The following is a 27,664-nucleotide window of genomic DNA, read 5'->3' as shown; positions in this document are numbered from 1 at the left end:
GCAAAAAGACTGAACACAAACCTGCTATCACTGCAGCTGATTACTCTTAACCATAGCATATGTTTATTTTTTAAATGGTCACGATCAGAAAAGTATGTATTCATATGCTAAATTTTAGAGCCGACCCTCCCAATACGCAAAATACGCAAGCTGCGTAGGGCCCCTGAAACACCAGGGGGCCCCTTGCTCTCAAAAGATTTTGAAATGGGCCAGCCGTTATCAAAACATGGATGTTCATTTCTTTAAATTTTTTTTATGTTTAATTTTCTTTTATGTTCATAGTTCAGTCTCACTGGTACAAATGTATTTTGTGTTACATGTATGAATTAAATTATGAAGAACAAAGGATTGTTATTGCCTTAGAGACTTCTACTGAACTGCTGGAGTTGATAGAGCAGCAGCAGAAAGCAGCAGACAAACAGGAGCAAGACCTCATTGCAGATCTGGAGCAGGAGATCACTGAGCTAAAGATGAAAAACACTGAGCTGGAGCAGCTCTCACACACTGAAGATCACTTACGCCTCCTACAGGTCAGTGAACATCTCTCTGATCAATAATAATGCAGTATATGACACAATAACACTCCACATGCTGAAGGATTTCTCTTCTCTCCTGCCGTAGATTTACTCATCCCTGTGCAGCCTGCAAACACCAGGAACTGGTCTGAGATCAGTATGAAAACTGTTAAGACTTGAGGAGAGTAGTGGTGACGTAACTGCAGGACACACTACATGAGAAACTCAAACAAACTGGTATGTCAATATCTAATACATTGTACATGCATATATTTATCATCTTTTAATAGGCATATCAGTAATGAAGAATGAGTCTGGTTAAGAAATAAGAGAAGCATGTGATCATGTGTTGATGGCTCATTATTAGCACCTCACAGTTCTTGAAGAGGGCAGGTCATTTTTATTTCTAATTTCAAAAAACTTGTAAAACATTCATAGAGAAGAAACTTCAAAAGTGAAAATTTGATTTCCTATTAACTTTTTGATTGTTTGTCCTTTCACTTCCATTAATTTTGTGAATACATTTCCTAAGAGTATCCATGAACAACTGTGTGCAATTACCAGCTCAATAAAAAAGACTTAAATGCAAGCGATAGAAATCTCAAAAATCTCATGTTTTATTGCCATGTGTCTCTACAGAACTGAAGTAAATGCAGCAGTGTGCAGTACATTCATATACTCACAGCTTCATTACTGCACTACAATCTGATTAAAAATGAAAATCATTATCTCAAAATATATGTATTGTGAATTTGTGATTCATATTCTCTGTTTTCTTAGTTGATGTGACTCTGTATCCTGTCAGCATTCAGTCTGCAGTTAGAAACACTGCTATCTCACATCATTTCTACAGTATATCAAGAGGTGAGAACCAGAAGGGCGTAAGTGACATTTCGGGTGAAATGGATATATATATATTTATATTAAATAAAAGATCTTGATGAGCTCTTTCTACTGGCAAAAGTATAGGCCTACTGTCATCCATGAGTGATTGAATATTATAAATGATTGAAATCAGTACACAAAGTTAGATTTACTGTGGTAAATTTTTGTTTCGGCCCTCCTGTAAAGTTGGTGAAATGTCACTTAAGCCTTTCTGGTTCTCACCCCTTGATATGTCAGAAACTGAAACTGGTGAAAACTAGTAAAATCATTCAAAGATTCTGAGTACTCCACATATCTTACTGCTTCTGCGTACTCTGATTATGATCATAATTGCATTAACATAACTTAATTCTTTGCTTATGGTTGCTTATGGAAGCCCCAAAAGGCAATGGATTATTTTTTGCTTGTTTTGTTTTCTTGTGATCTCGACATAAAAAAGGTATTTTCCCGTAATCTCAACATGACTATTTATTTATTTTTACAATTATTGTTTGATTCTGAAGCTAAATATGGTCTGCTGTTGCTATACTATTGAATCCCTGTTCTTTTATGGGTAGCCTTTGTTCTGGATATGGTTAACAGATGGACTATGACCTCACTGTATAGTTCAGTGAGAGATTCTAAGAAAGCAAAGTAACGTGATGAGCAACGATATGGATTCCTGAAACAATCCTTTTTAAACAACAGAATATTTGTTGAGCCTTTCAAAGATCCTTCTGGACACATCTGATACTCCCAGGTAAGTGATAGAAATATAGGAGAGATTGTCCTGAATGCCCTGTTTCTAATGGAAGTGGTCTGGTTTAGTCCGGTTTATGTCAAACTGGAGTAAGCTGAACAACCAGGTTTATGGTTGTCAAATACTCATCTACTTAAGTTGTTCATTGTAGTGACGTTTGATTCTTGAACGAATAGTTTTTTTGAGCCGATTCACAAAATCGAACCGAATTGAACTTTAGTTCCGGGTTGATGACGTAAGACGCATAGCCAAAGTATCATGTCTGACTAAAAAAAGAACCGAATGACCTGGTTCAACCTGGGTTCAACGAACTGTCGAAGTTTTCTGATTATTACTGAGCATCCTGACGCCTGAGTTGCTGACACTGTACAACTAGCAAATGCGCTAAGCTTCTTTAATAACAGACACAACGTACCGGAAATGCGTATAACTGGTTTTTATTGTTTTATTAAATAGGCCTTATTGCCTTATTGCACTTGCATTATTAGTAAAGCTTGTTGTGCATGCAGATTATATTTTAAATAAAGTAGTTTATAAGGACAATAAACAAGGAGTTGATAAGACTGGTCTACTCCTGACACAAAAGAACATGCCTGCGTTTATGGATCAGTCAGTCAGTAAGTGTGTAGGTGCGTATTTGCATGTTTCCTTGATATAGCCTACATGACACTGAGTTACTGTATTTACTGTGTATATAATGTATGACGTCAGGAACCGATGAATCTGCTTTTTGACCGGTTCACTACCGGTTTGAGCCGAACTGTCCGAAAAGAACCGGTTCGCGGAAATGAATCGGACTTTGCATTAAAAGTGTGTCATTTGGTTGCTTGCAAAGGGTTGACGTTATTTCAACCCCAATCAAACACAGCTTCTAGTAATCCTTGTTCAGGTGTGTTTGAACAACAACAATTTTGAAAAAAAATGGACCTCACAGCCTAAATCACAGGCTAAATTTGAGAAACCTTTGACTAACCGGAAATACTACTTCCATTGAGGCAAACATCAACACTGTAGGAATTACTTATTTTAATTTAAACAACAACAGTTTAGGAGTCACTGTGATTTAAGAGTAATTACTGTGTTTCTTCCACCATCAATATTTATGTCAGACTTAAATAATTACAAATAAACACTGGTTAAATGGTCTTGGTTTATCTAGTTTTGAAGTCTAAAAATATCACTTAATTTAAAACTTTAACTTCATCTTATTTGGTTTATACCTCAGTGATAAAAAATATACTCATTATTACCACAAGTAGGCTTAATTATTTGATGGTCTCAAGTCCATTGATCATAATTTATATGGTGAAATAAATTATGCTTTGGGTTTTTCCTTTCCTAAAAAGGCTTAAAGAGGGGAAGAGCAATGGCAGAAACCAGGAGAAAGAGTACAGACACTACACATTCAGGTAAGCCAATAGTTTTATAAGTAAACAATCTTACTCATTTTTATTTAAACATTGTTTATCAATCACCTTGTATTGGTTTATGCATATATTATCAACAGACTGTACATGCTTAATTTGTATTACAAATCTTATAAATGTATGAGGTGGCAATAGGGGTATTGATACAAATAGTTTAGCTTAAATAATGTTTTATAAAGGTTTTTTTTTTTTTTATTAAAATTATTATTGTATGTTTTATTAAACTTTAGCAAAATCTGTACGATTTTCTGCTTATTTTGATCAAAAATTATTTTAGTTCAATAAATATACTGTCATTAAACAACAAATGTTTTAAAATACAGAAACAAAATCAGTTTAAAAAGTAAATATTCTGAAAGTATTGAAGTAGATCCCATAATAATATAGATTAACAGTAGTAACAACAAATGATATTTTATTGTATGATATGATTAATGTTTTTAAATATGATGGTTTCATTCTAAACATGGTGATTATCTCTATGATGGACACCCAACATAATATATGATATGTACCATCTGAATATAACCATGTCATGTCAACAAATGGAAAAGTCAGCCTTCTATTAATTATCATGTAAATTATTGCTTTTAGCCCCAACAGCAGGGGTGCTTTTTACCCTAAATACCATACTTTTACATATTCTTTTTTTTTATTTAAAAACTGTTGCTTTAATTATCTTAAACAAAACTGAAAATCATTAAGAAGAACTTTGTCTAAAAATATATTTAATAATTTTAGCAATTCTCATTTGCTACTTCACATCAAGGATCAGCCACATTTGCATGTGCACCCTGAAGAGCATATGTTTTAAAAGATGCTACACTAAGTTTTTTCTGCCATCTAGAGGTTTAGAGGAAAATAATATCATATGTGCCTTTATCCTGGGGCGCCTTTAGCCCCGTTGTACCCTACTATTAATATTAACTATTTCATTAATCTATGCAGAAGCCTTTGTATCTGAACCTTTGACCATTAGTGTGATTATTTACATCATTACTTTTCCAGTCATGTCATCCTCCAATGGTCCATATACTGGGGAGTTTCAATGCACTATATGTCTGGACGTGTTCACTGATCCAGTCAGCACTCCATGTGGACACAACTTCTGCAAAACCTGTCTGAATAAACACTGGGACAACAGCCAGACCTGCAACTGTCCATATTGTCAAGAAACATTCAACAAAAGACCTGATCTCAAGATTAATACTACACTCCAAGAGCATGTAGATCACTATAATAAGAAAAGTCCTGAGAAAAAACCTGAAGTTCTGTGTGACTTCTGTGAGGAAACAAAGCTGAAAGCCCTGAAGTCGTGTCTGGTGTGTCAGAGCTCTTACTGTGAAACTCACCTGCAGCCTCATCTGAAAGTGGCAGGTTTAAAGAAACACAAACTGATGGATCCTGTGAGTAATCTGGAGGACTATATATGTCAGAAACATGAGAGACCTCTGGAGCTGTTCTGTAGAGATGATCAGACATGTGTGTGTTCGATGTGCACTGCAACAGACCACAAGAACCACAACACTGTTCCTGTAGAAGAGGAGATCGAAGAGAAAAAGGTAGACGTTACTGACAACTGATTTTAAAGTGCATTTAATAGAATTATATCAAGAGGAATCTTATGAGGAATTTCATACGTTTCCACAGAAGTGTAAAATAGTACATTTCTGTTATGATAAATGTGTCTGTGTTTTTCTCTGTCTATAGACTCAACTGATAAAGACACAGAAAGACATGCAGCAGATGATCCAGGACAGAATCAAGAAGATTCAAGACATCAAACACTCAGCAGAAGTCAGAAAAGTGAGTTTAAAAAATTTAAATAACACATTTAGACTTTTTGAAAACCCTTTAAAACACTGTAGTATGAGCAATAGTAGCCATGCTTTTTGATATAGCAAACAAAAGTAATCATTTGTTGATTGTTGAGTAGAGAAACACAGAGGAGGAGAAAGCCACCCATGTCGAGCTCTTCACTGATCTCATCCGCTCCATTGAGAGATGTCAGACTGAACTGCTGGAGATGATGGAGATGCAGCAGAAAACAGCAGAGAAACAGGAGCAGGAGCTCATTGAAGAGCTGGAGCAGGAGATCACTGAGCTAAAGATGAGAAACACTGAGCTGGAGCAGCTCTCACATACTGAAGATCACCTCCATCTCCTACAGGTCAGTGAACATCACTCTGATCAATCATAATGCCGTATATGGCACCATAACACTCTCCATGCTGAAGGATTTCTCCTTTCTCCTGCTGTAGATTTACTCATCCCTGTGCAGCCCTACAAACACCAGGAACTGGCCTGAGATCAGAATGAAGACTCATGAGAGTCTGGAGAATCTGAGGAAAGCTCTGACTCAACTACAGGACACACTAGTTGAGAAACTCACACAAACTGGTATGTGCAGATAGATAGATATAGAAGCAACACTAATCTGCTCAGAAATAACCTGCATAATTAATAAATGGCCTGAATAACTCATGATGTTTTATTTTCATTAGTTTCTGCAGAGCTGAAGTGGATGCAGCAGTATGCAGGTACAGTGTGCTGTCTGCACTATAGATTACATTCATGTACTCACAGCCTTATTACTCCACTACAGTTGATTAAATATTAAAACATCACAAAATCTGTGCATTTTGAAACTGTGATTAATATTCTTTGTTTTCTCAGTGGATGTGATTCTGGATCCTGATACAGCTCATCCTAGACTTATTCTGTCTGATGATGGAAAACAAGTGAGAGATGGAAACATTTATCAAAAAATCCTACACAAGTTAGAGAGATTTGATACATGTGTCAATGTCCTGGCAAAAGAGGGATTCTCCTCAGGGAGATTTTATTTTGAGGTCCAGGTGAATGAAAAGACTGAATGGGATTTAGGAGTGGCCAGAGAATCCATTAACAGGAAAGGAAAGATCACAGCGAGTCCCACTACTGGATTCTGGTCTGTTGTTCTGAGGTATGGAAATGAATATAAGGCTGGTGCTGGTCCCTCTGTCCCTCTGTCTCTGAGAGTGAAGCCGCAGCGGGTCGGTGTGTTTGTGGATTATGAGGAGGGTCTGGTCTCCTTTTATGATGTGGAGTCCAGCTCTCATATCTTCTCCTACACTGGTCAGTCTTTCACTGGGAAGCTCTATCCATATTTTAGCCCTTCCTTAAACTACAAAGGTAATAACTCAAGCCCACTGATCATCACACCTGTTAATTACTGTAAATGATTTTTTTTTCCTCAAAATTTCACCTCCACCTGACAAAGTTAAATTACCTGTAAAGTGTTTACATTAAATTAAAGCAAAGTATAGTAAGGGTGTTTCCCCCTTACCAAACACTGTGAGATTGTAGTGGTACAGTAGATAGCAATGCCTTGATATATGTTATAGAACTGTATAGTTAACATATTCGTATGGTGTGGATACATGTTTGAAACCATATAAAAGCCTTTTTAAATCTCTTTATATATGGATGTATGGATCATCTTTTAAAGATATATATTTTTGTTTATCTTTAACTTTAACCAAAATCTACAATTGCCGCGCCCACTCTTGTGGGGAGAAAAAGGTGGATGTTTTGCATATATTATTGTCATAATGTGATTAATGTTTTTGTTTGTTTGTTTCTAGAAATACAATTAAACATATTACACTGTTGTGTGTTTTACACTTAAAACAAGGTAAGACAGTTTCGACTGGAAATTTGAACAGTGTCATCCTTTATTCACCTTCCTGTCATTCTGAACCTGTTTGCACGTATTTGAGTATTTGTATTTGAGTCCTTAATAAGGTTATATTCACACACAGTTCGGTTACGGGAATGACGACAGCATTCTATAACGGAGCCAAGGACATGACATGCGGGGATAAATAGGATTTTGTCACATACCCGCCCTGTAGTCTACCGGAAGTTTACGAGACACCCTTTCCTTAACTTTCACTCAAGATTTCAATCACCATGTGAGCGCATAAATGAAGCTTGTTTTAAATCTGAAAATATGGGGAAGCTCTGACATCACGGTAGTTCAGTGAGAAAATCAGAGAAACTGAAACTAACATGGTGAACCAGTCCAGGCACCAGAAACTTTCTTTAAATTTCTTTAAACAACAGAATATTTATTGAGCAGTGCAAAGACCTGTGTAGACACATCTGATACTCACAGGTAAGTGGTAGAAATAAAAGAGAGCTTGTCCTGAAAAGGTTTCTAATGGAAGTGGTCTGGTTTAGTCTGGTTGACGTCAAACTGGAATAAGATGAACATAAGCAAGTTTAAGCATGCCAAATAGTTGTTCATGGTATCATAATTATATTAAAAGTATGTCATTTGATTGGTTGCAAAGCAATTTTTGGTGCTTCTGCTGTTTTACTACATGGAAATGAAAGAAACAGGATGTGAAACACATGCAGATAGACTAGACAAAAACCTGCTGCACTAGGTAAAAGGTGATGTGTCTCCATTGAGAGATGTCAGACTGAACTGCTGGAGATGATGGAGGAGCAGCAAAAAGCAACAGAGAAACAGGAACAAGAGCTCATTGAAGATCTGGAGCAGGAGATCTCCGAGCTAAAGATGAGAAACATTAAACTGCAGCAGCTTTCAAAGACTGAAGATCTTATACGGTTAGTGATCATCTCTCTGATCAATGAAAATGCAGATTATGACACCATAACACTCCTCATGCTGAAGGATTTCTCACCTGTCCTGCTGTAGATTTACTCATCCCTGTACAGCCCTACAAACAACAGGAACTGGCCTGAGATCAATATGAAGACTCATGAGAGTCCGGAGAGTCTGAGAAGAGTTGTGACTCAGCTGCAGGGCACATCAGAAACTTAATCAATCTGGTACATCAATATAAAATACACCATACAGATACATATATTTATCATCTTTCAATATCCGTAATGAAGAATGAGTCCAAGTAGAAATGACAGAAATATGCGATCATGTGTTTGTGGCTCATTATCAGCACCTCACTGTTCTTCTTGAAGAGAGCAGGTCATTTTCAAGTCTGTTTTCAGAAAACATGCAGTAAATTCTTTATCACTGTAACCACAACTATGAGATTTTACATTGTTTGTCATTTGTCTTTTTAGTGCTGAAGTGGATGCCGCAGTATGCAGGTACAGTTTGCTGTCTGAACTACACTAGCTTACATTCATATACTCATATACAGCCTTATTACTGCACTAAAATTCAATTTAAAACTAAAAACATTAAAATATTAAAAACACAATCATCAAAATATTTTTTGTGATTCATATTCTCTGTTTTCTCAGTAGATGTGACTCTGGATCCTGATACAGCTCATCCATATCTCATCCTGTCTGATGATGGAAAGCAAGTGAGACATGGAGAATTTAGTCAGGACCTCCCAGACAACCCAAAGAGATTTAATTACTATTCATTTGTCCTGGGAAAGGAGGTATTCTCCTCAGGGAGATTTTGTTTTGAGGTGCAGGTGAAAGGAAAGACTGCCTGGGATCTAGGAGTGGTCCAATAATCCATTAACAGGAAAGGAGAGATCTTACCCAGTCCCAGTAATGGATGGTGGACTTTTATTCTGAGGAATGGGAATGAATATATTAACTGCACTAATCCTCCTGTTGTTATCCCTGTGAAAGTGAGACCGCAGCGGGTCGGTGTGTTTGTGGATTATGAGGAGGGTCTGGTCTCCTTTTATGATGCAGAGTCTGGCTCTCATATCTACTCCTACACTGGTCAGTCTTTCAATGAATCAAGCTTTTCTAAGTCTGCTGTTATTTCTTCTTCATAAGCATAAGTAAACATCTACATAAACAGACACACCTGGAAAGTTAGGGAGATGCAAGTTCATTTGATCCGACTAATCACCACATTAGTGTTAGCATCTATAAGATGATGTTCACATCACACCTGAGAACATTACGTGCTTTTGTTATGCCTTAAGCATACATAAGAACATACAACTTTTTACAGTGTAAAAAAGCTTTAAGTACGTCAGGTGAACATGGAGTGCTATCACTATGTGTTCTCACTAGATGGCGATAGTGAAGAGCAACGTCACCATTCAGAGAAGGGCTTTATTTTTAGTAGTGGACATTTATGTTATGAGCGTGACTGCAGTTCTACAGGACGAATGCAAATACAAACACGATGAACAGCGACATGGACGCCTTAAACTGCCAAACTCTTTAAACAGCAGAATATTTATTAAGCTGTTTCAAGACCCTTGTGGACACATCTAATTCTCACAGGTAAGTGATAGAAATATAAGAGATCTTCCTGAACAGCTTTCTGACGGAAGTGGTCTGGTTATGTCAAACTGGAATAAGTTGAACTGAACCAAGTTTTAGCATGTCAAATGCTTCACACAAATGCAACACATACCAAACTGTAAGTGTTGGTGGTCTATTTTTATAATTTCTCTTTCCAGTAATGTCATCCTCCAGTGGTCCACTGACTGAGGAGCTTCAGTGCTCTATATGTCTGGACGTGTTCACTGATCCAGTCAGCACTCCATGTGGACACAACTTCTGCAAGACCTGTCTGAATAAGTACTGGGACAACAGCCAGACCTGCAACTGTCCATACTGTCAAGAAACATTCAAGCAAAGACCTGATCTCAAGATTAATACCACACTCCGAGAGATCGTAGATCACTATAAAAAGACAAATCCTGAGGGAAAACCTGAGGTTCTGTGTGACTTCTGTGAGGAAACAAAGCTGAAAGCCCTGAAGTCGTGTCTGGTGTGTCAGAGCTCTTACTGTGAAACTCACCTGCAGCCTCATCTGAAAGTGGCAGGTTTAAAGAAACACAAACTGATGGATCCTGTGAGTAATCTGGAGGACTATATATGTCAGAAACATGAGAGACCTTTAGAGCTGTTCTGTAGAGATGATCAGACATGTGTGTGTCTGATGTGCACTGTGACAGACCACAAGAACCACAACACTGTTCCTCTAGAAGAGGAGATTGAAGAGAAGAAGGTAGAAGTTACTAACAACTAACTTTAAAGTGCATTTAATTGGCTCATTTTTGACGGAAGTGGAAAAAAGTATCTATTATGTTAAATGTGTCTGTGTTTTTCTCTGTCTATAGACTCAACTGATGAAGACACAGAAGGATGTGCAGCAGCTGATCCTGAAAAAAATCAAGAATATTGAAGACATCAAACTCTCAGCAGACATCAGAAAAGTGAGTAATTGAATTCAGTTCATTTAATATGTATTTAGATAATTTAGTTCTGCTTCTCCAAGAGTCCTAAAATATACACTCCAACAGTACTGGGACTTTTAACAGTTTGTATCACTTCACTTGTCTGTGTTTGTTCAGATTATCATGTTTGAGTGGCAGGGATTTTACAATGACTCTTTCTGGGGCAGGACGAAGTTTAATACTTTGATTGAGGAATTTTTAAAACCTCTTAAAACACTGAAGTATGAGAAAGAGTAACACTGGTTCTTGCCTTAGAGATTTTTTACTGAACTGCTGGAGATGATGGAGGAGCAGCAGAAAGCAGCAGAGAAAAAGCAGCGAGAGCTCACTGAAGAGCTGGAGAGGGAGATCACTGAGCTAAAGATGAGAAACACTGAGCTGGAGCAGTTCTCACACACTGAAGATCACCTCCACCTCCTACAGGTCAGTGAACATCTCTGTGATCAATGATAATGCAGTATATGACACCATAACACTCCTCATGCTGAAGGATTTCTCCTCTCTCCTGCTGTAGATTTACTCATCCCTGTGCAGCTCTACAAACACCACAAACTTTCCTGAGACCACTGTGTATGTTCCTGAGAGTCTGTTCCTGTTGTATGTGAAAGGAGATCTCTTTGAATTGAAGGAAACTCTAACTGAGAAAATCAATCATACTGGTAAGTCAATTTCAAATACACTACACAGGTCTGCTTTATTTAAGGAAACCAGTTTCTAAATATTGAAACCTGTGTTGTGATCTATGTTAACATAATCCAGTTAGAAAAAAGTAATACATACTAAGATCATCAAACATGTGGTCAAAATATGTGTTTATAGGATACATTTTTTATTTGCTGTTTTAACAACCACGTGATTGTGGTGTTTCATGTTCTTCATTAGAAAGGGCTTATCAGTGCTAGACTTTAATTTCAAGTTTCAAAACATCTCATGATGTTTTATTGTCATGTGCCTCTACAGAGCTAAAGTGGATGCAGCACTATGCAGGTACAGTGTACAGTGTGAATATAAAAATATCATCACAAAATTTTTGTATTGAGAAGTTATAGTTCATATTCTCTGTTTTCTCAGTGGATGTGACTCTGGATCCTGATACAGCTCATGCTCATCTCATCCTGTCTGATGATGGAAAACAAGTAAGATGTGGAGACAATAAGCAGAAACTCCCAAACAACAAAAAGAAAGTTGATCGATGTGTAAATGTCCTGGGAAAGGAGGGATTCTCCTCAGGGAGATTTTATTTTGAGGTGCAGGTGGAGGGACAGACTAACTGGATTTTAGGAGTGGCCAAAGAATCTATTGACATTAAGGGAGAGATCAAACTATGTCCTAAAAATGGTTACTGGACTGTGGCTCTTTTGAATGGGAGTGAATACATTGCCTGTAATGATCTGCATCTGCCTCTGTATATGAGTACAGTGAAGATGAAGCGGGTCGGTGTGTTTGTGGATTATGAGGAGGGTCTGGTCTCATTTTATAATGTGGAATCTGGCTCTCGTTTCAACTTTTACGCCGGGCTGTCTTTCACTGAAAAGGTCTATGCATATATGCCCATGCCTTAACAATGAAGGTAAAAATTGAGGCCCACTGATCATTACACATCAACATGTGAAAAGTAATGCTTTATATATATATTTTTTTTTTTTTCATTTTTTCCCCCCATCCTCACCTGACAACATGAAATTATCTCTAAAACGTTTGCGTTAAAATAAATCAAACTATGATAACCAGCATTCAACAACCGATTATGTAGGCCTATCAGTTTTTGGTTAATAGAGTATAGAGTATATATAGAGTATAATAGAGTATATATATATATATATATATATATACATAAGTTTAGCTATCAAGGGCAGTTATTTGTTCAGACTCTCTGTCAGCTTTAAATAACTTATTAAATGGGCAGTCTACATAAATCAAGACAACATAAGGCCCGACACTGCAGGAGAACTGAGTAAAAAAAATAACATTGGTTATCATTGGTAATCACAAACATTTTTTGTATTACAAGTTTTCTAAAATGTTAGGTTTAAATATGCAAATGAGGCATTATTCAGTGAAATATGTGCTAACTGCATAAATGTCTAGTACTAAAATTGAACACTGGATGAAGTCACTTTCAAAATTCTTGTTTCATTTTTTGACATATTAGTGTCAAATGTTTTTACAGATGGAATTTTGACACTCCATAATTCAGAAAAACTTAGAACAGACAGAAAACAGTATATATATATATTTTACAATTTTTTGGGGAAAAAAATGTTATGTAAAATCAAGCAAATTATATATGAACAAATCTCTCTGTAAAAATGTTCAGGATATAGACAGGAATAAAAATGTAAAGTTTGGTGTGTGTAAGTGCTACTGAAGTGGAAGTTTATGGCTCAGTGAAGGAGAAAAAAACTCTTTTTGAGTAATTGTAATTAAAATGTAATAACACAAATAGATACAGTGCTATAAAGGAAACACTTAACAGTGTCTTTTGGATGTTTCCACTAATCTGAAAAAAAAAAAAAAAAAAACACTTAATGAAAATACAAGAAGCTCAAAATCCTAAACTTGACGGGTGCATGAAAAAACAGCATTTTTACCTTTCTTTCAGTAAATTTTTGCTTTTTTTCTACTGTAAAAATACATGTAAAATGTTGTTGTTGCTCTGTTTTACATAAAAATAATTTCAAAATTTATTAATCACTACAAATTTTTTTTTTTTTTTTTTAGGACTCTTTATTATTTTTTGTACTCTTACTATCTTTATGAAACATCTGTAAGCTTCTGCATTTGTCCTGGAAACTCTTAACAAATGTTGCCAAACAGTCAAGTGTTTGTAAGTCAATACAGGAGGAGCTCTGACATCATCAGAGTTCAGTCAGAGATTCAGTGAAACTTGATCAACAACAGTATGGACGCCTGAAACGATCAAGCTCTGTAAACATCAGAATATTTCAAAGACACATTGTGGACACATCTGATACTCACAGGTCAGTGAAAGTGATAGAAATATAAGAGAGATTGTCCTGAATAGGTTTCTAAAGGAGGTGATCTGGATTAGTCAGGTTTATGTCAAACTGGAGGTAGCTGAACAGAATCAAGTTTAAGCATGTCAATACTCAACTACTTTAGTTGTTTACTGCACAAAAATGGTATCAGATTTGTGTTATAAGTATGTAATCATTTAATTATTTGGTAACGCTTTAGATTACAACCCGCAAAGAACTACGTAAGTAAACTGAATTTACGGTGTATGTTTCTGTAATTATAGTGTACCTATAAAGAACGTACATGTAGGTATAAGGGACCAATATGTTATATTTGGGTAATAAGGGGATAACAAACCAGATATTTAACCTGCAAAGAACTACATAAGTATACTGAATTTACGGTGTACGTTTCTGTAACTATAGTGTACCTATTAGTACGTATGTGTAGGTATAAGAGAACAATAGGCTATGTTACGTTTTGGTAATTCGGGGGTAACAACCAGATATACAACCTGCAAAGAACTGCGCTAGTAAACTGAAGTTACAGTGTATGTTTCGTATTTATATTGTACCTACGTGTAAGTATAAGGGAACAATATGTTACGTTTGGGTAATAACGGGGTAGAAAACAGATATACAAATAATTTATAATGGATTAATTTAAAAAAACTTAACAGGTACCTGTTCTATTAAATCGTAAGTTTGGTGTATCTATACGTAAGCTTTTTAAAATTACTGGGAAATTATACTCTTGTTCCATGTAGTTACAGGGTAATTGTGCCCTCTGCGGGTTGTAAATTAAAGTGGCGATTGTTCCCCTCTTGTTCAAGGAAGTTACAGGGTAGGTTCAATACATAAACACACAATCTGAAAATATATCTAAAAATATTTTTTTATAGTCGCTAATCCCACTTCTACCTCTAAACCTAAAGTTAACTATGACTGAACAGTTATAAAAATATAAAAAACAGGAAAGTGCAATCACAATCATTTATTTATTGCAAAAATGTCAACAGCCATACAAAAAGTAATCCAAATAACGATGCGTTTGCAGCCGCAGTCCTCTCTGGCGGAATACAGTAGGTTTGAGGTGCAGTAGGATGAGAGCAGAATTTAAATTGTTAATCGCTGAAAATATTATCCAGATTATTGTCTTGACCCACTCCTCGAAGGCGCCCGCGCGTCATTCCAACACATCTCACCAGAAACACGGCATGTCGTAATCTGTGACGAATGCAGGCGAGAGCCAATGAACGTCCGATTTTCCTGTCGCAAAATGCACTTTAGCACGGGTTTATGGCTGTTGCTGCTGGACTCGCTGCTAGAGATGGAGATGAAGATCGCCGGACAAAGCCTTGAATTTGGTTCTGGTCCTCGCAAATCGTATGGATTCTGAAGATCTGGGTTACAGCACACAAATAAAATGGTTTATTTGTAATTATGATGCGTGTTCGGTGTATTTTATGGTTCTATTGTTAGTCACAGCATGTTAGAGAAAACGCCTTTGTGTTCCACCACGGCAAACGAAGTTAATATTACATGAATGATTAAACGATTGCAGAAATATTATTTATTTTAAGGGTTTACCGTGTAGTCATGATAACATTATGTAGACCTATTCTTGGAAACGAGCTGGCAACAGAAATCACACAGAACAGAGTTAAATGTTATAATTTCATATTAAGTAAACGTTAAATGTTTAGATGATGTAAATATGTCAGTATTGTACATTTAATGTTTGTAAAAATGTAAATAAATGTACATTTTGTAGAACCACATTTTACGTCGCGTTGTTATATGTGTTGTACCCTGTAACTTCGTTGAACAAGAGGGGAACAGTCGCCACTTTAATTTACAGCCCGCAGAGGGCACACTTACCCTGTAAATACATGGAACAAGAGTATAATTTCCCAGTAATTTTAAAAAGCTTACGTATAGATACACCGAACTTACGATTTAATAGAAAAGGTACCTGTTAAGTTTTTTAAATTAATCCATTATAAATTATTTGCATATCTGTTTGCTACCCCCTTATTACCCAAAAGTAACCTATTGTTCCCTTATACTTACACGTAGGTACAATATAAATACGAAAAATTCACCGTAACTTTAGTTTACTTACGCAGTTCTTTGCAGGTTGTATATCTGGTTGTTACTCTCTATTACCAAAACGTAACATATTGTTCTCTTATACCTACATGTACGTTCTTTAATAGGTGCACTATAATTACAGAAACGTACACCGTAAATTCAGTATACTTATGTAGTTCTTTGCATATTGAATATCTGGTTTGTTATCCCCTTATTACCCAAATATAACATTTTGTTCCCTTATACCTACATGTACGTTCTTTATAGGTACACTATAATTACAGAAACATACACCGTAAATTCAGTTTACTTACGTAGTTCTTTGCGGGTTGTAATCTAAAGCGTTACCAATTATTTGTAAAGAAAAGTTTGGTCTTTCTGTCAGTAATACACACACTAAAGAAACAAAGTAAACCTGAAGGGCGCAGACAGACTGAACACAAACCCGTCTGACTGCATTTTGTGGAGATTTGTAGTGAAGTACTTTGTTTCTGATCTCTACAGCAGTTTACAGTTCAGACTGAGTCTAAGTCAATTTCACAATGAGTGACTGTGTTTCCTCAACTGTTAATAAGATTTTAACATTTTAATATAAATGTTTATTAAATGGTCATGATCTGATTTAATATTAAGTTTGAAAAGGTCATTTTTTTTTACTGAGCGAACTTTAACTCTCTGTTAACTCTCTCTCTGAAGAATAAGCACTTCTATCTGATTTTTTTAAGAATTAATTTAAACCTGAGTAACTATACTGTATTTACTCATCATTACAAGAGGCAAATGGGTTTAGATTTTCTTACAATTGCATCGCTCAAAATATATATTTTGCAATATATATATATTTTTAACAAAGCTTGAAGAGGGAAAGAACAATAGCAGAATCTTTACCAACATCAACAAAAGGAAGAAAAACAAAGAGAAGAGTATGGAATGTATTACAAGAAAAGAATGAATTAGAGAATTAATGATTTTTTTTTCTCATGGTAATTTAAAAAAGTACAGTTCAGGAAGTAAAGTAGCAATCGAATGTTTGAACACTGCAACTCATTCCTATTTATCTGTTAGTTAATTAGTCTATTGAGAAAAAAGAAAAAAAAGAAAAACGTCAAATATAAATTATACAGCTGTACTATTTGTCTCTAAACATGTTACATTCAACCTTGAGATGGTGCATAATGGCATTCTTAATCCAAACTTCAGACTAGCAGTGTAGATGATTTATCTTCGCCATTTCTCTTTCCAGCAATGTCATCCTCCAGTGGTCCACTGACTGATGGGCTTCAGTGCTCTATATGTCTGGACGTGTTCACTGATCCAGTCAGCACTCCGTGTGGACACAACTTCTGCAAGACCTGTCTGAATAAGTGCTGGGACAACAGCCAGACCTGCAACTGTCCATATTGTAAAGAAACATTCAACCAAAGACCTGATCTCAAGATTAATACCACATTCTGAGAGCTTGCAGATCACTATAAAGTAAAAAGTGCTGTGAAAAATACAGAATGTATGTGTCATAAACATAAGAGACCTCTGGAGATGTTCTGTCAAGATGATCAGACATATGTATGTCTGATGTGTGCTTTGAAAGAACACAAGACCCACAACACTGTGTCTTTAGAAGAGAAGAGTGAAGAGAAGAAGGTAGAAGATACTAACAAAACTGATATTAAAGGGGTCATATCATAAGGAATTAAATTTTGGTCTTCAGCCTATCAAATAAAATAATTATAAAAACATATATACTCAGAATACAGTAAATCTCTGTTATGATAAATGTACCTGTGTGTTGTCCTCTGTCTATAGAGTCAGCTGATGAAGACACAGAAAGACGTGCAGCAGATGATCCAGGACAGAATCAAGAAGATTCAAGACATCAAACATTCAGCAGAAGTCAGAAAAGTGAGTTTAAAATTATGTAAGAAATTGTTATTTCTTGTTTATTGTAGATTGTTCAGTTTAGGAGACTTCTCTGTTTGGATCACCCCACTTGTTTGAGACAGTCTGTATTAGTACACTGTACAAAAAAAAAGACAAAAAAAAAAAAAAAAAGAAAGAAATACAATAATTTTTTACCCCACTAAAATTTAAAATTTTTAGTTTAGTCAACTAAAATCATTAAGTAACTTAAAATTCCAAGTTGACTAAACTAAAAATCTTAAGTCAGCGGGATAACAAATTATATTAAGTTGAAACGACTTTTTGAAAGAACTTTTTTTACAGTGTGGTGGGGATTTTACAGTGACTCTTTCTGCAGACAAGTGACTGTCCTTGTGAGTGAGTCACTGATTTTGATTTTTTCTCTTAACTGACTCATTTAAATACACTGATTCATTCAGGAATTAACATTTTTTTTATCATTCTGAATTGGGAGAAGTTAACTTGCAATTCCGAGTTAAACACAGCTCTGAAAAGAAAAGTGCAAATTGTGACTTGTATAAACTCAGAATTGTGAAAAAAAGTTTGAATTATGAGATAAAAAGCCTTTTAATTATAATTTTTTAAATTCTGTGGTGGAAATGGCTTTCATTTTTTCTGCTGTGGTTTTGTTTGGAACTATTTTAGTTGGTGAAGAAAAAATAGCTGACAATATTGTGTTTATAATGTAGGTTACTGATTATTAAATTCTGGGTTAGTGAACTATTTGTATAAAAGTGCCGTCACAATTGCAATCATGATCACCTGCTGTCAAAGTAATATCACTTCTCCAGAACAAGACACAATATTAAGAATCTTGCAGTGTAAACAGTGTAGTGATGAATTTTTAAAACCCTCTAAAACACTGAAATATGTGCTATATTAATATTGATTCTTGCCTTAGAGATTTTATACTGAACTGCTGGAGTTGATTGATGAGCATCAGAAAGCAGCAGAGAAACAGGAGCAAATGCTCATTGAAGATCTGGAGCAGGAGATCACTGAGCTAAAGATGAGAAACACTGAGCTGGAGCAGCTCACACACACTGAAGATCACCTCCACCTCCTACAGGTCAGTGAACATCTCTCTGATCAATAATAATGTAGTATATGACACCATAACACTCAGGCTGAAGGATTTCTCCTCCTGTTGTAGATGTACTCATCTCTGTGCAGCCCTACAAACACCAGGAACTGGCCTGAGATCAGTATGAAGACTCATGAGAGTCTGGAGAATCTGAGGAAAGCTCTGACTCAGCTGCAGGACACTATAAACAGCAAACTCACACAAACTAGTACGTCAACACATACATTGATCAGATAAAAGCATATTGTTGTACACATTTTAATAAAACTTTAAAGCTGGTCTATGATTCCATACATAAAACATTTCAAAGATCTCATGATGTTTTATTGTTATGTGTCTCTACAGAGCTCAAGTGGGTGCAGCAGTATGCAGGTACAGTGTGCTGTCTGAACTACACCAGTTTACATTCATGTACTCACAGCAGTACTACACTACAATGTGATTAAAAACATCATCATAAAGTATCTATATTGTGAAGTTGTAATTCATATTCTCTGTTTCATCAGTGGATGTGAGTCTGGATCCTGATACAGCTCAACCAAACCTCATTCTGTCTGATGACAGAAAACAAGTGAGACATCGAGACATTAGACAGATACTCCCAAACAATTTAGAGAGATTTGATTACATTGTAAGTGTCCTGGGAAAGGAGGGATTCTCCTCAGGGAGATTTTATTTTGAGGTGCAGGTGAAGGGAAAAACTAAATGGATTTTAGGAGTAGCCAGAGAATCCGTTAAAAGGAAAGGAGATGTCCCACTGAATTCCAGCAGTGGATACTGGACTGTGGCTCTGTGGAACGAAAATGAATATTGGGCCTATGCTAGTCCCTCTGTCTCTCTGTCTCTGGGAGCGAAGCCGCAGCGGGTCGGTGTGTTTGTGGATTATGAGGAGGGTCTGGTCTCCTTTTATCATGTGGAGTCCAGCTCTCATATCTACTCTTACACTAGTCTGTCTTTTACTGACAAACTCTATCCATATTTTAGCCCATGCCTTAATGATGAAGGTAAAAACTCAACGCCACTGATCATCACACCTGTCAATTACAGTAAATGAATTTACATGTCTAAGATGTTTTAGAATGTCCCATTTTTTAAAGAAATATTCAGGTAAACTTTTCTCCCCTCACATGTAAAAAAATCTAATTTGCACGTAAAATGTTGTAGCTGCACTGTTTACGTCAAAGTAATTACAGCATTTGAATAAAGATGTGAATTTGTATGAATGGGTTGTTGACTTTTTTTTTTTAAACCCAGTGCAGGTTCAACTCACTGTTTGGATCATATTTAATCAAGATATTTTTAAGTGTGATTCTTGCATTCCAAGTGTAGAACCAGAGGCGGTTTTAGTTTTTTAAGACATAAAAACTGTTCCATGATTAATATGGAATTAACAGGTTAAAACCATTACTATGGTAATACAATTATTTGACAGTTATAATAGAATGTTATAAAATATAACGGCTTTGTGAGGTGCTTTTTTAGTAAGTTAAGTTCTACAAAAGTTAAGCATGTGCGCATGAATGACGTATGTATAAAACTTCAATTCCCACAATACCACGCGGCGGAATGGTAAGAATGAGCACTTCCGGGTCATCCTCAGATTGAGTGTGTTGTTGAAGCTCGAGCTCGCTGTTTTCTCGGTCTTCTCTTTTCTCTGTAAATGTCGCAATGATGTAGATAACGAGAATATATTAGAGACTCTCCATGACATGCTCTACCGGCATCCGTCCCCGCGGGATTCGGCGTGAAGACTGAGGCGTGAACGTCTGTAAGTCTGATCATAAATCTGATCATAAACATAAACACTTTCATCTGCATGACTCATATTAGTCACAGACCTCTCTCTGTGTGCAATCACTTTAAACTGGTATCACACAAGAAAAAAAAAAGAAAGAAATGTATTATATGAGATCACAATATCTGATATTTCTACACTTGTAATTATAACTTTTAACTATCATGGTATAGTACCATAAAATTACTATTTGATACCATAACTGTACTATGGTACACATTATATAATTAGTGATACTGTCTAAAACATAGTTATACCATGGTACATTGTTGCTTTGCGTAATATGACGTACGATTAACTGACAAGTAATATGACATATGATTAAGTGATGTGATAAGTCTTAAATTTGATATATAATATACTAGATCATATATATTTATATGACATTTTAAGGTTTGTATGATATGCGTCTTACATGCACCTTGCAAAAATAAAAGATGATTAGCATTTTTGCTAAAATAATGATGCTTGTGAATGCATTTATGCAAAATTAATAATTTATAAATGTATTTGTAAATATTTTAGGTAGTACTGATTTTTTTAAAAGCAATATTTATATTTATTAATTTTTAATTTTATTTTTCTACTTTAATGATCAATAATACATAATCTGATATATGTTTATTAATAATTATACATTTTATGTCAAATATATAAATATAACTTCTAAATTAAATATAATTGTAAGTTAAAAATAATTAAATATAAATTATATATCATTTATATAGATTAGATGCTTTGGTTATGCATTTCACGTTTGAAATCTTTATCGGGTGTATGATATAAGGCATGCTAATCATGTATGATGATATCAGACATAATTCTTGGGGTCCTACAGGAATTCTAGTGTTGAATTGAGAACATGGTGAGCAAATGCAGGTGTTAAAAAGTGTGTGTGTTTTTTTTTTGTTTTGTTTGTTAGGAAAGAAGAGGAGGATGTGGCAGAGTGTTGGTTTGACCGTGCTGGTGATCGTGGCCACGCTGATATGTGTCCTCCTCTTCATGCTCTTTGGTAAGTAGCTGCAGAAAACCCTGAGAGAAGATCCTGCAATCCATCATCCAATGCAATAACATTTGTAAGTGTGACTTGAGTGTCTGAATACTTTCGGGCTCACTGTAGCTCTTCTCGAACTATAAATTCAAGGACTTGCATGATTCTGTGAAGTCTTATCTCAGTGGTTGCTTGCTCCATAATCTGATGGTCATGACATGATATTTTCTACAGTGTCTTCACAGCCTTGAATTATGGTCTTATGAGAGAGAATGTGGTCGGTACAGTCAAGCACTGCAAAAATAGAGCAGGTTTGCTGACTGTCAGCAACACAGACGTCTCGTTTCCAGAGTTCACTGAGAGTTAAGTGTTGACTTTAGTCAAGGTTTCTCTGACTGACCCACATCTGTTAAGGGCACAGGAGCAGTTCAAATGGGTTTCTGTACTGTAGAAACCTGTCAGCTGTTACATAAGTGCAATGTCCAATATGCCATTTGAGAAGTTGTGTCATCAAGTCAGGCGTAGGCTTGGTTCAGATTAATGTAGGTCACTGCACTGAACATGTCAAAACTTGTGGTTGTTGCTAGTTATGAGGAAGATGCTTTTTTAAAAGTGTCAGAATATTCTACCAAGGATGAGTCTGGGTTATTTTTTTATTATTAACATTAATGCATTAGCTAACATTAAATAACAATAAGAAATAATTTTTCTGTTGTATTCGTTAATCTTACTTAATGTTAGCCTATAAAAATACAGTAGTTCATTGCTTATTCATGTTAGTTCAAAGTGCATCAACCAATAGTAAAAAATACAACTTTTGATTAAAAAAATGCATTTGTAAATGTTTAAATTTACATTAATCAGTGTTAATAAATGCTGTAGAAGTATAGTTCCTTGTTAGTTCATGTTAACTAGTGTAGTTAATTAATGATTATAAATGAAATATTTTTGTAAAGTATCCAGATGTTTACATATGACTCTTACGATTCTCAGATTCATATTTTATTCCAAAATATAAATAAAAATAATTGCATAAATTAAGGTTATGAGATTTTTAGGATATTTTGCATTGTGATATTATTTTTTAATTATTTTTCCAATAATGTTTTACATTCGATTTGCTTTATGGCTCTCGTTAGTTCTTAGTTTACATATTTCATATTGTATCCCAAAATTAAAAGACAATTAGATTTTTTATTTTTATTATTATTTTTTTTTTTGCATAAAGAAAATTAAGATTTTAAATTCTAATGCGATTTTCATGACATTTTCTCACTAAATTATCATTACCGTAATGCATCCAGAAATTTTACTTTTTATTCTTGTAATTAATTAATATTTTCCCTAAAACATTTTTTGTGATTTCAAGATTTTTAAGATATTTGCCATTGACATTATTATTATTATTTACAATTATTTACATCCATAATGTTCCATATGTTTTACATTTCATTTTGTTTTTATTCTTATTGAATTATTATTTTACTTCTAACATTTTACCCAATAATTAAGGGGAAAAACACATATATATATATATATATATATATATATATATATGTGTATATATATATATATGTATATATATAATGTTTGGTTTTTTTTGCAAAAAATAAAATTAATATTTTCCCACTAAATTCTCATTAACGTAGTACATAGATATTTTACATTTTATTGTTGTTATGAATTCATACTTTTCCCCAAAGTAAAAAAAAAAAAAGTTAGGATATTTTGCATTGACATTATTATTATTATTATTATTATTTACATTTTTCTAGTAAAGTCTTATTACCATAATGTAATCCATATTTTTTAAATGTGATTTAATTTTCAGTCACATTTTCCTAGTAAAGTCTTACCATAATGTTCCACGTTTATTATTATTTACATTTTTCTTGTGAAGTCTTATTACCATAATGTAATCCATATTTTTTTACATTTGATTCTGTTTTTATTCTCATTTGAATTCTTATTTTACTTTTCATGTTCTACCCAATAATGAAAGAGAAAAAAATAATAACTTGTATTTTGTGTAAATAAAATTAATATTGAGAAAATTCTGACCTTTTTCCACTGAATTTTCATTATCATAATGCATACAATTATTTTACATTTTATTCTTATTATAAATTCATACTTCTTCCCAAAGTTCTAAATTTCTTTCTTTCTTTCTTTAATTAATTAAGTAATAAAGTAATTAATTAATGTATTATTTTATTATTATTATTATTATTTATATTTTCCCAGTAACGTCCTATTACCATAATGTTCCATATGTTTTACATGTGATTCTATTTTTATTCTTATTTAAATTATTATCTTACTCTTCAAATTTTACCCAATAATGAAAAGGAAAAAAAAATTGTATTAATAAATAAAATGTTTCCAAACAGTTTGCATTTTATTCCTATTATTAATTCATATTTCTTGTGATTTTAAGACTTTTAAGATATTTTGCATTGACATTATTGTTAATATTATCACATCAAAAACTCATAACCATTATACATTTAGATAATTTACATTTTACTTTAATATCATTCAAATTATTTAGTATTATTTTGTATGAGAAATTTTGACATTACATAGTATAAGAGTTGGGTCGCAATGCAAAGTCTTTTTAACTGCTGTTAATTGATACAAATGGCTAAACATTTCTCAGCAAAATGAAATGTAAATCTAATTGGTCAGGAATCTGAAATGCATGCAAGTTCACATATAATTTTGCAAATACCATCTAAATCTGTGCGTTATCTTATATTCAGTGCAAATGAACCAGAGTCAAATTCAGGGTAATAGGCATATCATCTCACTCCTAGTTCCAGTGTAATCCTGACAGCCAGACATTGTGTATTTCATTGAAAGTGTCTTTGTGTCCTGTTTGCAGGGTGGTACGTGGTGTGGCAGCTCTTCCTGTCTAAGTTTAAGTTCCTGCGGGAGTTGGTGGGAGACACCGGTTCCCCGCAGGCTGAAACCGAGCCCTCTGAGTCCGAGAGTGAACGCAGCTCGCCCCCGACGCCCCGCCACCGACCCAAAACCGCTCGCCAAAGGATTGTCCCTCCCGACAGCACTACATAGAGCACTGAACCAGATCTCCTCCAGTTCACCGTCATAACCGTTATGCTATTTCAGGCTGGAAGGGAGGTCATTTCTTGTGTAATGGACCTGCATCAGTCACTGTGCTCTCCTCCGTCATGCCTACACTCGTTCACGCCCGGTCTGAAGTTGCGTTTTTTTGTACGAACCAGCTCAGCCACACGTTCATGTCCCGACTAACACGCTGCTACCCTCGGCACCCGCTGCGTGAATGCGTAATATATTTACGTGAAAGCGTATCGACATGTATGTGTTACTGTTTAACCAATCTCTCAATGACTCAAGCTCACAAAAAACAAGCTGATGACCAAACGTCCAGCATTTCTGTGAGCTAACAGCACTACTGTTCACACTGACACCACACTGGTTCTGACATTTATGGAAGCCAGTTTCTGCTACAGAATAAAACAAAACAAAAGGCAATTGTGCCTTTATCTCACAATTCTGATGGAAAAACAGAATTGAGAGATACAAATACAACGCGGTTCAGAGTTTACATCTCTCAATTTTGACTGGATTCTCTGAATTCTGAGTTTACATCTTGCTTGTTTTTTGTTTCCATCAGAATTGTGAGATTAAAAGTTACAGTTATCCTTTTTAATTTTGTTTCTATGGCAGAAACAAGGAATACTTGTAAAAAAGGTAATTACAACTTTTTGTCTCACAATTATGACTTTTTTTCCTCCCACTGTTATGTTTATTTCTCGCAGTTTCTTCTTGAAATTCTAAGTTAATATCTTGAAATTCTGAGTTTACATCTCATAATTCTGGCTTTTTTCTATGAATTCTGTTTCCACCATGGAATAGAAAATAAAGAAGTTTAAATACAATGTTTTTGCTTCCGAATTCTGACTTTTTTCCCGTGCAGTTGTGAGTTTATATCTCACAATTCTAACTTTTTTTCTTAGAATTTTGAGGTTATTGTTTATATTCTGCAATTATGTTTATAAATCTCACAATTTCAACTTTGTTTTCATAGAATTCTGAGTTTATCTTACAATTCTGAGTTAATATTCTGCTATTCTAAGTTTATATCTCTCAATTCTGGATTTTTTCTTAGAAGTTTGAGTTTATCTCAAAATTTTAAGGTTTATATTCTGCAATTCTTATTTTATATCTCACAATTTCAACTTTTTTTTCTCACAATTCTGGCTTTTCTTCTTAGAATTTTAAATTTCACAGTTCTGAGTTCATAGTCTGAAATTCTGAGATACATCTCATAATTCTGACTTTTTTCCTCTGAATTCTGTTTCAACCACAGAATAGAAAATGAAATGAAATACATCTTTTTTGCAGTTTACATCTCACAATTCTACATTTTTTCTCTTAGAATTTTGAGTTTATCTCACAATTCTGTGTTTATATTCTGTAATTCTGAGTTTACATGTCAGAATTCTGACTTTTTCTTTGAATTCTGCACAGATTCGAAAATAAAGTTAAATACAGTTTTTTTTTGTCTCAGAATTCTGACTTTTTGCTTGTAATTGTGAGTTTATATCTCACAATTCTGACTTTTTTCTTAAAATTATGAGTTTATCTCAGTTCTGAGTTTATATTCTGCAATTCTTAGTTTATATCTAACACTTTCAACTTTTTTCTCAGAGATTAAATCTCGTAACTCTAAGTTTGTTTGTCAAAATTGCAATTACCTTTTATATTTTCTATTCCATGGCAGAAACAAAAAATAGAATTCCAAATTCACAGTTGTGTGAAAACTCAAAATTATGAGTTTTTTTTTTCAGAATTTCAAGTTTAGCCTATATCTCACAATTCAGTTTTTTTTTAATAAAGATTTTTTTTTTTTCGGAGGAAAAAAAAATTGCAACGCTAAAAAGAATGGTGAGTTAAAAAGTCAAAATTATGAGGTTTTCCTCAGATTTGCAAATTTATCCTATATATATTATATATATATATATATATATATATTAAGAAAGGTCTATTTAGTTTATTTTCTGAGGGAAAATAAAAAAATAAAAAAGACATAATTGTGAGATAAAAAGTCAACTGAAACTTCCATACACATTTATCCAACAAGTGCAATGAAAGCTGCTTTATTTGTCACAAAATAAACATTTTGACAGGACTGCACACAATAACTGCATATTAGGATAATGTAAAATTTTCTTTGTTCCCAGCACAGCACAGTGCTTTATGATGGCCGCCATCGGTCGCCTCCGCTCCGCATCCTTGTGCCTCTGGCTTGGGTTGAAGTCGTCCTGTTTGAGCGGATGGATCTCAGATACGCCTGCTATTTGCAGCTTTATAAAAGCATTAGAGCTAGAAATGCTGCACTGACCTCAGGTCAGCCTGACCCTGCCTGTGTGTGAAACTGTCCACAGGTTAACTTCTGAAGAAATGCCGTTATCACCAATGTAGACGGTCACATTATTTGTTACATGTTCTTATTTTTTGGTCCCTTTTATGACAGTAGATGTTTTCCCTTCATAATAAATATATTTCATAAAACAGTGAAGTTGTTTATGTGAACTCTTACTGTAATGCATGTTTCAGTTATGCAAATTTTTAATTTTTAAAGCAAATAATTCTGAGAGTCTCAAGTGGCTCACTGATGTAATTCAATTGACAGTTCTGTTCTCAGGTATTGTTTTGTACTTCAGTAATCAGTACTTACTCACAAAACGCCTGGTTTTGTATTTTATAATGTTTGGTGGCCATATGAACTTACTGCTACGGCTTTAGTGATTTTGCTGCACTACTAAGAATGTCCACAAGATGGCAGTAAAATACGAATACAATAACACAGTAGAGCCTAAGGTTGTGAACTGTTTCCAAAAACTGTAATTGTCTCCAAAAAAATTTAATTGGCTAAATTAAATGCACCTGAACCGTTTCAAACACTAAATAGTATTAATAATAATAATGTTTCTAGATTAAACTTTTAATTAACTTTAATAATACTTTTAGAGTTTGCATTATTAAACCTAATTAG

General features: G+C 34.6%; 3 protein-coding genes and 1 pseudogene across 4 annotated transcripts; all 4 read left to right on the top strand.

Annotated features, from left to right (window-relative positions):
* Positions 1–1,992: 1,992 nt before the first annotated feature.
* On the top strand, positions 1,993–7,710 carry LOC127182055 (E3 ubiquitin-protein ligase TRIM39). Of its 2 annotated transcripts, XM_051137157.1 has the most exons (10): positions 1,993–2,139; positions 3,486–3,548; positions 4,575–5,128; positions 5,277–5,372; positions 5,503–5,736; positions 5,828–5,966; positions 6,071–6,106; positions 6,243–6,740; positions 7,193–7,242; positions 7,370–7,710. In XM_051137157.1, exons 2-9 carry the CDS (start codon positions 3,506–3,508, stop codon positions 7,234–7,236), a joined length of 1,644 nt encoding a protein of 547 aa, XP_050993114.1. In that variant the 5' UTR covers positions 1,993–2,139; positions 3,486–3,505; the 3' UTR covers positions 7,237–7,242; positions 7,370–7,710. The 2 variants fall into 2 exon arrangements, with proteins under 2 accessions (XP_050993114.1, XP_050993113.1); XM_051137156.1 differs by lacking the exons at positions 7,193–7,242; positions 7,370–7,710 and having other exon boundaries at positions 6,243–6,996.
* A 1-nt stretch (position 7,711) lies between these two features.
* LOC127182056 (E3 ubiquitin-protein ligase TRIM39-like) lies at positions 7,712–20,058 on the top strand (annotated as a pseudogene).
* Positions 8,675–13,305, top strand: LOC127182058 (E3 ubiquitin-protein ligase TRIM39-like). The gene is made up of 8 exons (XM_051137159.1): positions 8,675–8,687; positions 8,847–9,800; positions 9,980–10,533; positions 10,646–10,741; positions 11,018–11,185; positions 11,277–11,421; positions 11,723–11,749; positions 11,834–13,305. The coding sequence occupies exons 3-8, from the start codon at positions 9,982–9,984 to the stop codon at positions 12,322–12,324; spliced, it is 1,479 nt and encodes a 492-aa protein (XP_050993116.1). The 5' UTR covers positions 8,675–8,687; positions 8,847–9,800; positions 9,980–9,981; the 3' UTR covers positions 12,325–13,305.
* A 355-nt stretch (positions 20,059–20,413) lies between the features above and the next one.
* On the top strand, positions 20,414–27,182 carry smim13 (small integral membrane protein 13). Its single transcript, XM_051137450.1, has 3 exons — positions 20,414–20,603; positions 21,553–21,642; positions 24,506–27,182. The coding sequence occupies exons 2-3, from the start codon at positions 21,567–21,569 to the stop codon at positions 24,694–24,696; spliced, it is 267 nt and encodes an 88-aa protein (XP_050993407.1). The 5' UTR covers positions 20,414–20,603; positions 21,553–21,566; the 3' UTR covers positions 24,697–27,182.
* The last annotated feature ends 482 nt before the right edge of the window (positions 27,183–27,664 follow it).

The sequence above is a fragment of the Labeo rohita genome, chromosome 19, assembly GCF_022985175.1.
Source record: "Labeo rohita strain BAU-BD-2019 chromosome 19, IGBB_LRoh.1.0, whole genome shotgun sequence".
Lineage (NCBI taxonomy): Eukaryota > Metazoa > Chordata > Actinopteri > Cypriniformes > Cyprinidae > Labeo > Labeo rohita.
This window is presented reverse-complemented; position numbering and strand designations above follow the sequence as displayed.

What these genes read in the sequence shown, in the direction of transcription:
- LOC127182055 (XM_051137156.1), top strand. Translation starts at nt 3,506, where the DNA reads ATGGCAGAAACCAGGAGAAAGAGTACAGACACTACACATTCAG. An exon ending in ATCACCTCCATCTCCTACAG is followed by an intron (nt 5,737 to 5,827) that starts GTCAGTGAACAT and finishes CTCCTGCTGTAG; the next exon opens with ATTTACTCATCCCTGTGCAG. An exon ending in TGAGAAACTCACACAAACTG is followed by an intron (nt 5,967 to 6,070) that starts GTATGTGCAGAT and finishes TATTTTCATTAG; the next exon opens with TTTCTGCAGAGCTGAAGTGG.
- LOC127182058 (XM_051137159.1), top strand. Translation starts at nt 9,982, where the DNA reads ATGTCATCCTCCAGTGGTCCACTGACTGAGGAGCTTCAGTGCTCTATA. An exon ending in TCTCAGCAGACATCAGAAAA is followed by an intron (nt 10,742 to 11,017) that starts GTGAGTAATTGA and finishes TTCTTGCCTTAG; the next exon opens with AGATTTTTTACTGAACTGCT. An exon ending in ATCACCTCCACCTCCTACAG is followed by an intron (nt 11,186 to 11,276) that starts GTCAGTGAACAT and finishes CTCCTGCTGTAG; the next exon opens with ATTTACTCATCCCTGTGCAG.
- smim13 (XM_051137450.1), top strand. Translation starts at nt 21,567, where the DNA reads ATGTGGCAGAGTGTTGGTTTGACCGTGCTGGTGATCGTGGCCACGCTG. An exon ending in CCTCCTCTTCATGCTCTTTG is followed by an intron (nt 21,643 to 24,505) that starts GTAAGTAGCTGC and finishes TCCTGTTTGCAG; the next exon opens with GGTGGTACGTGGTGTGGCAG.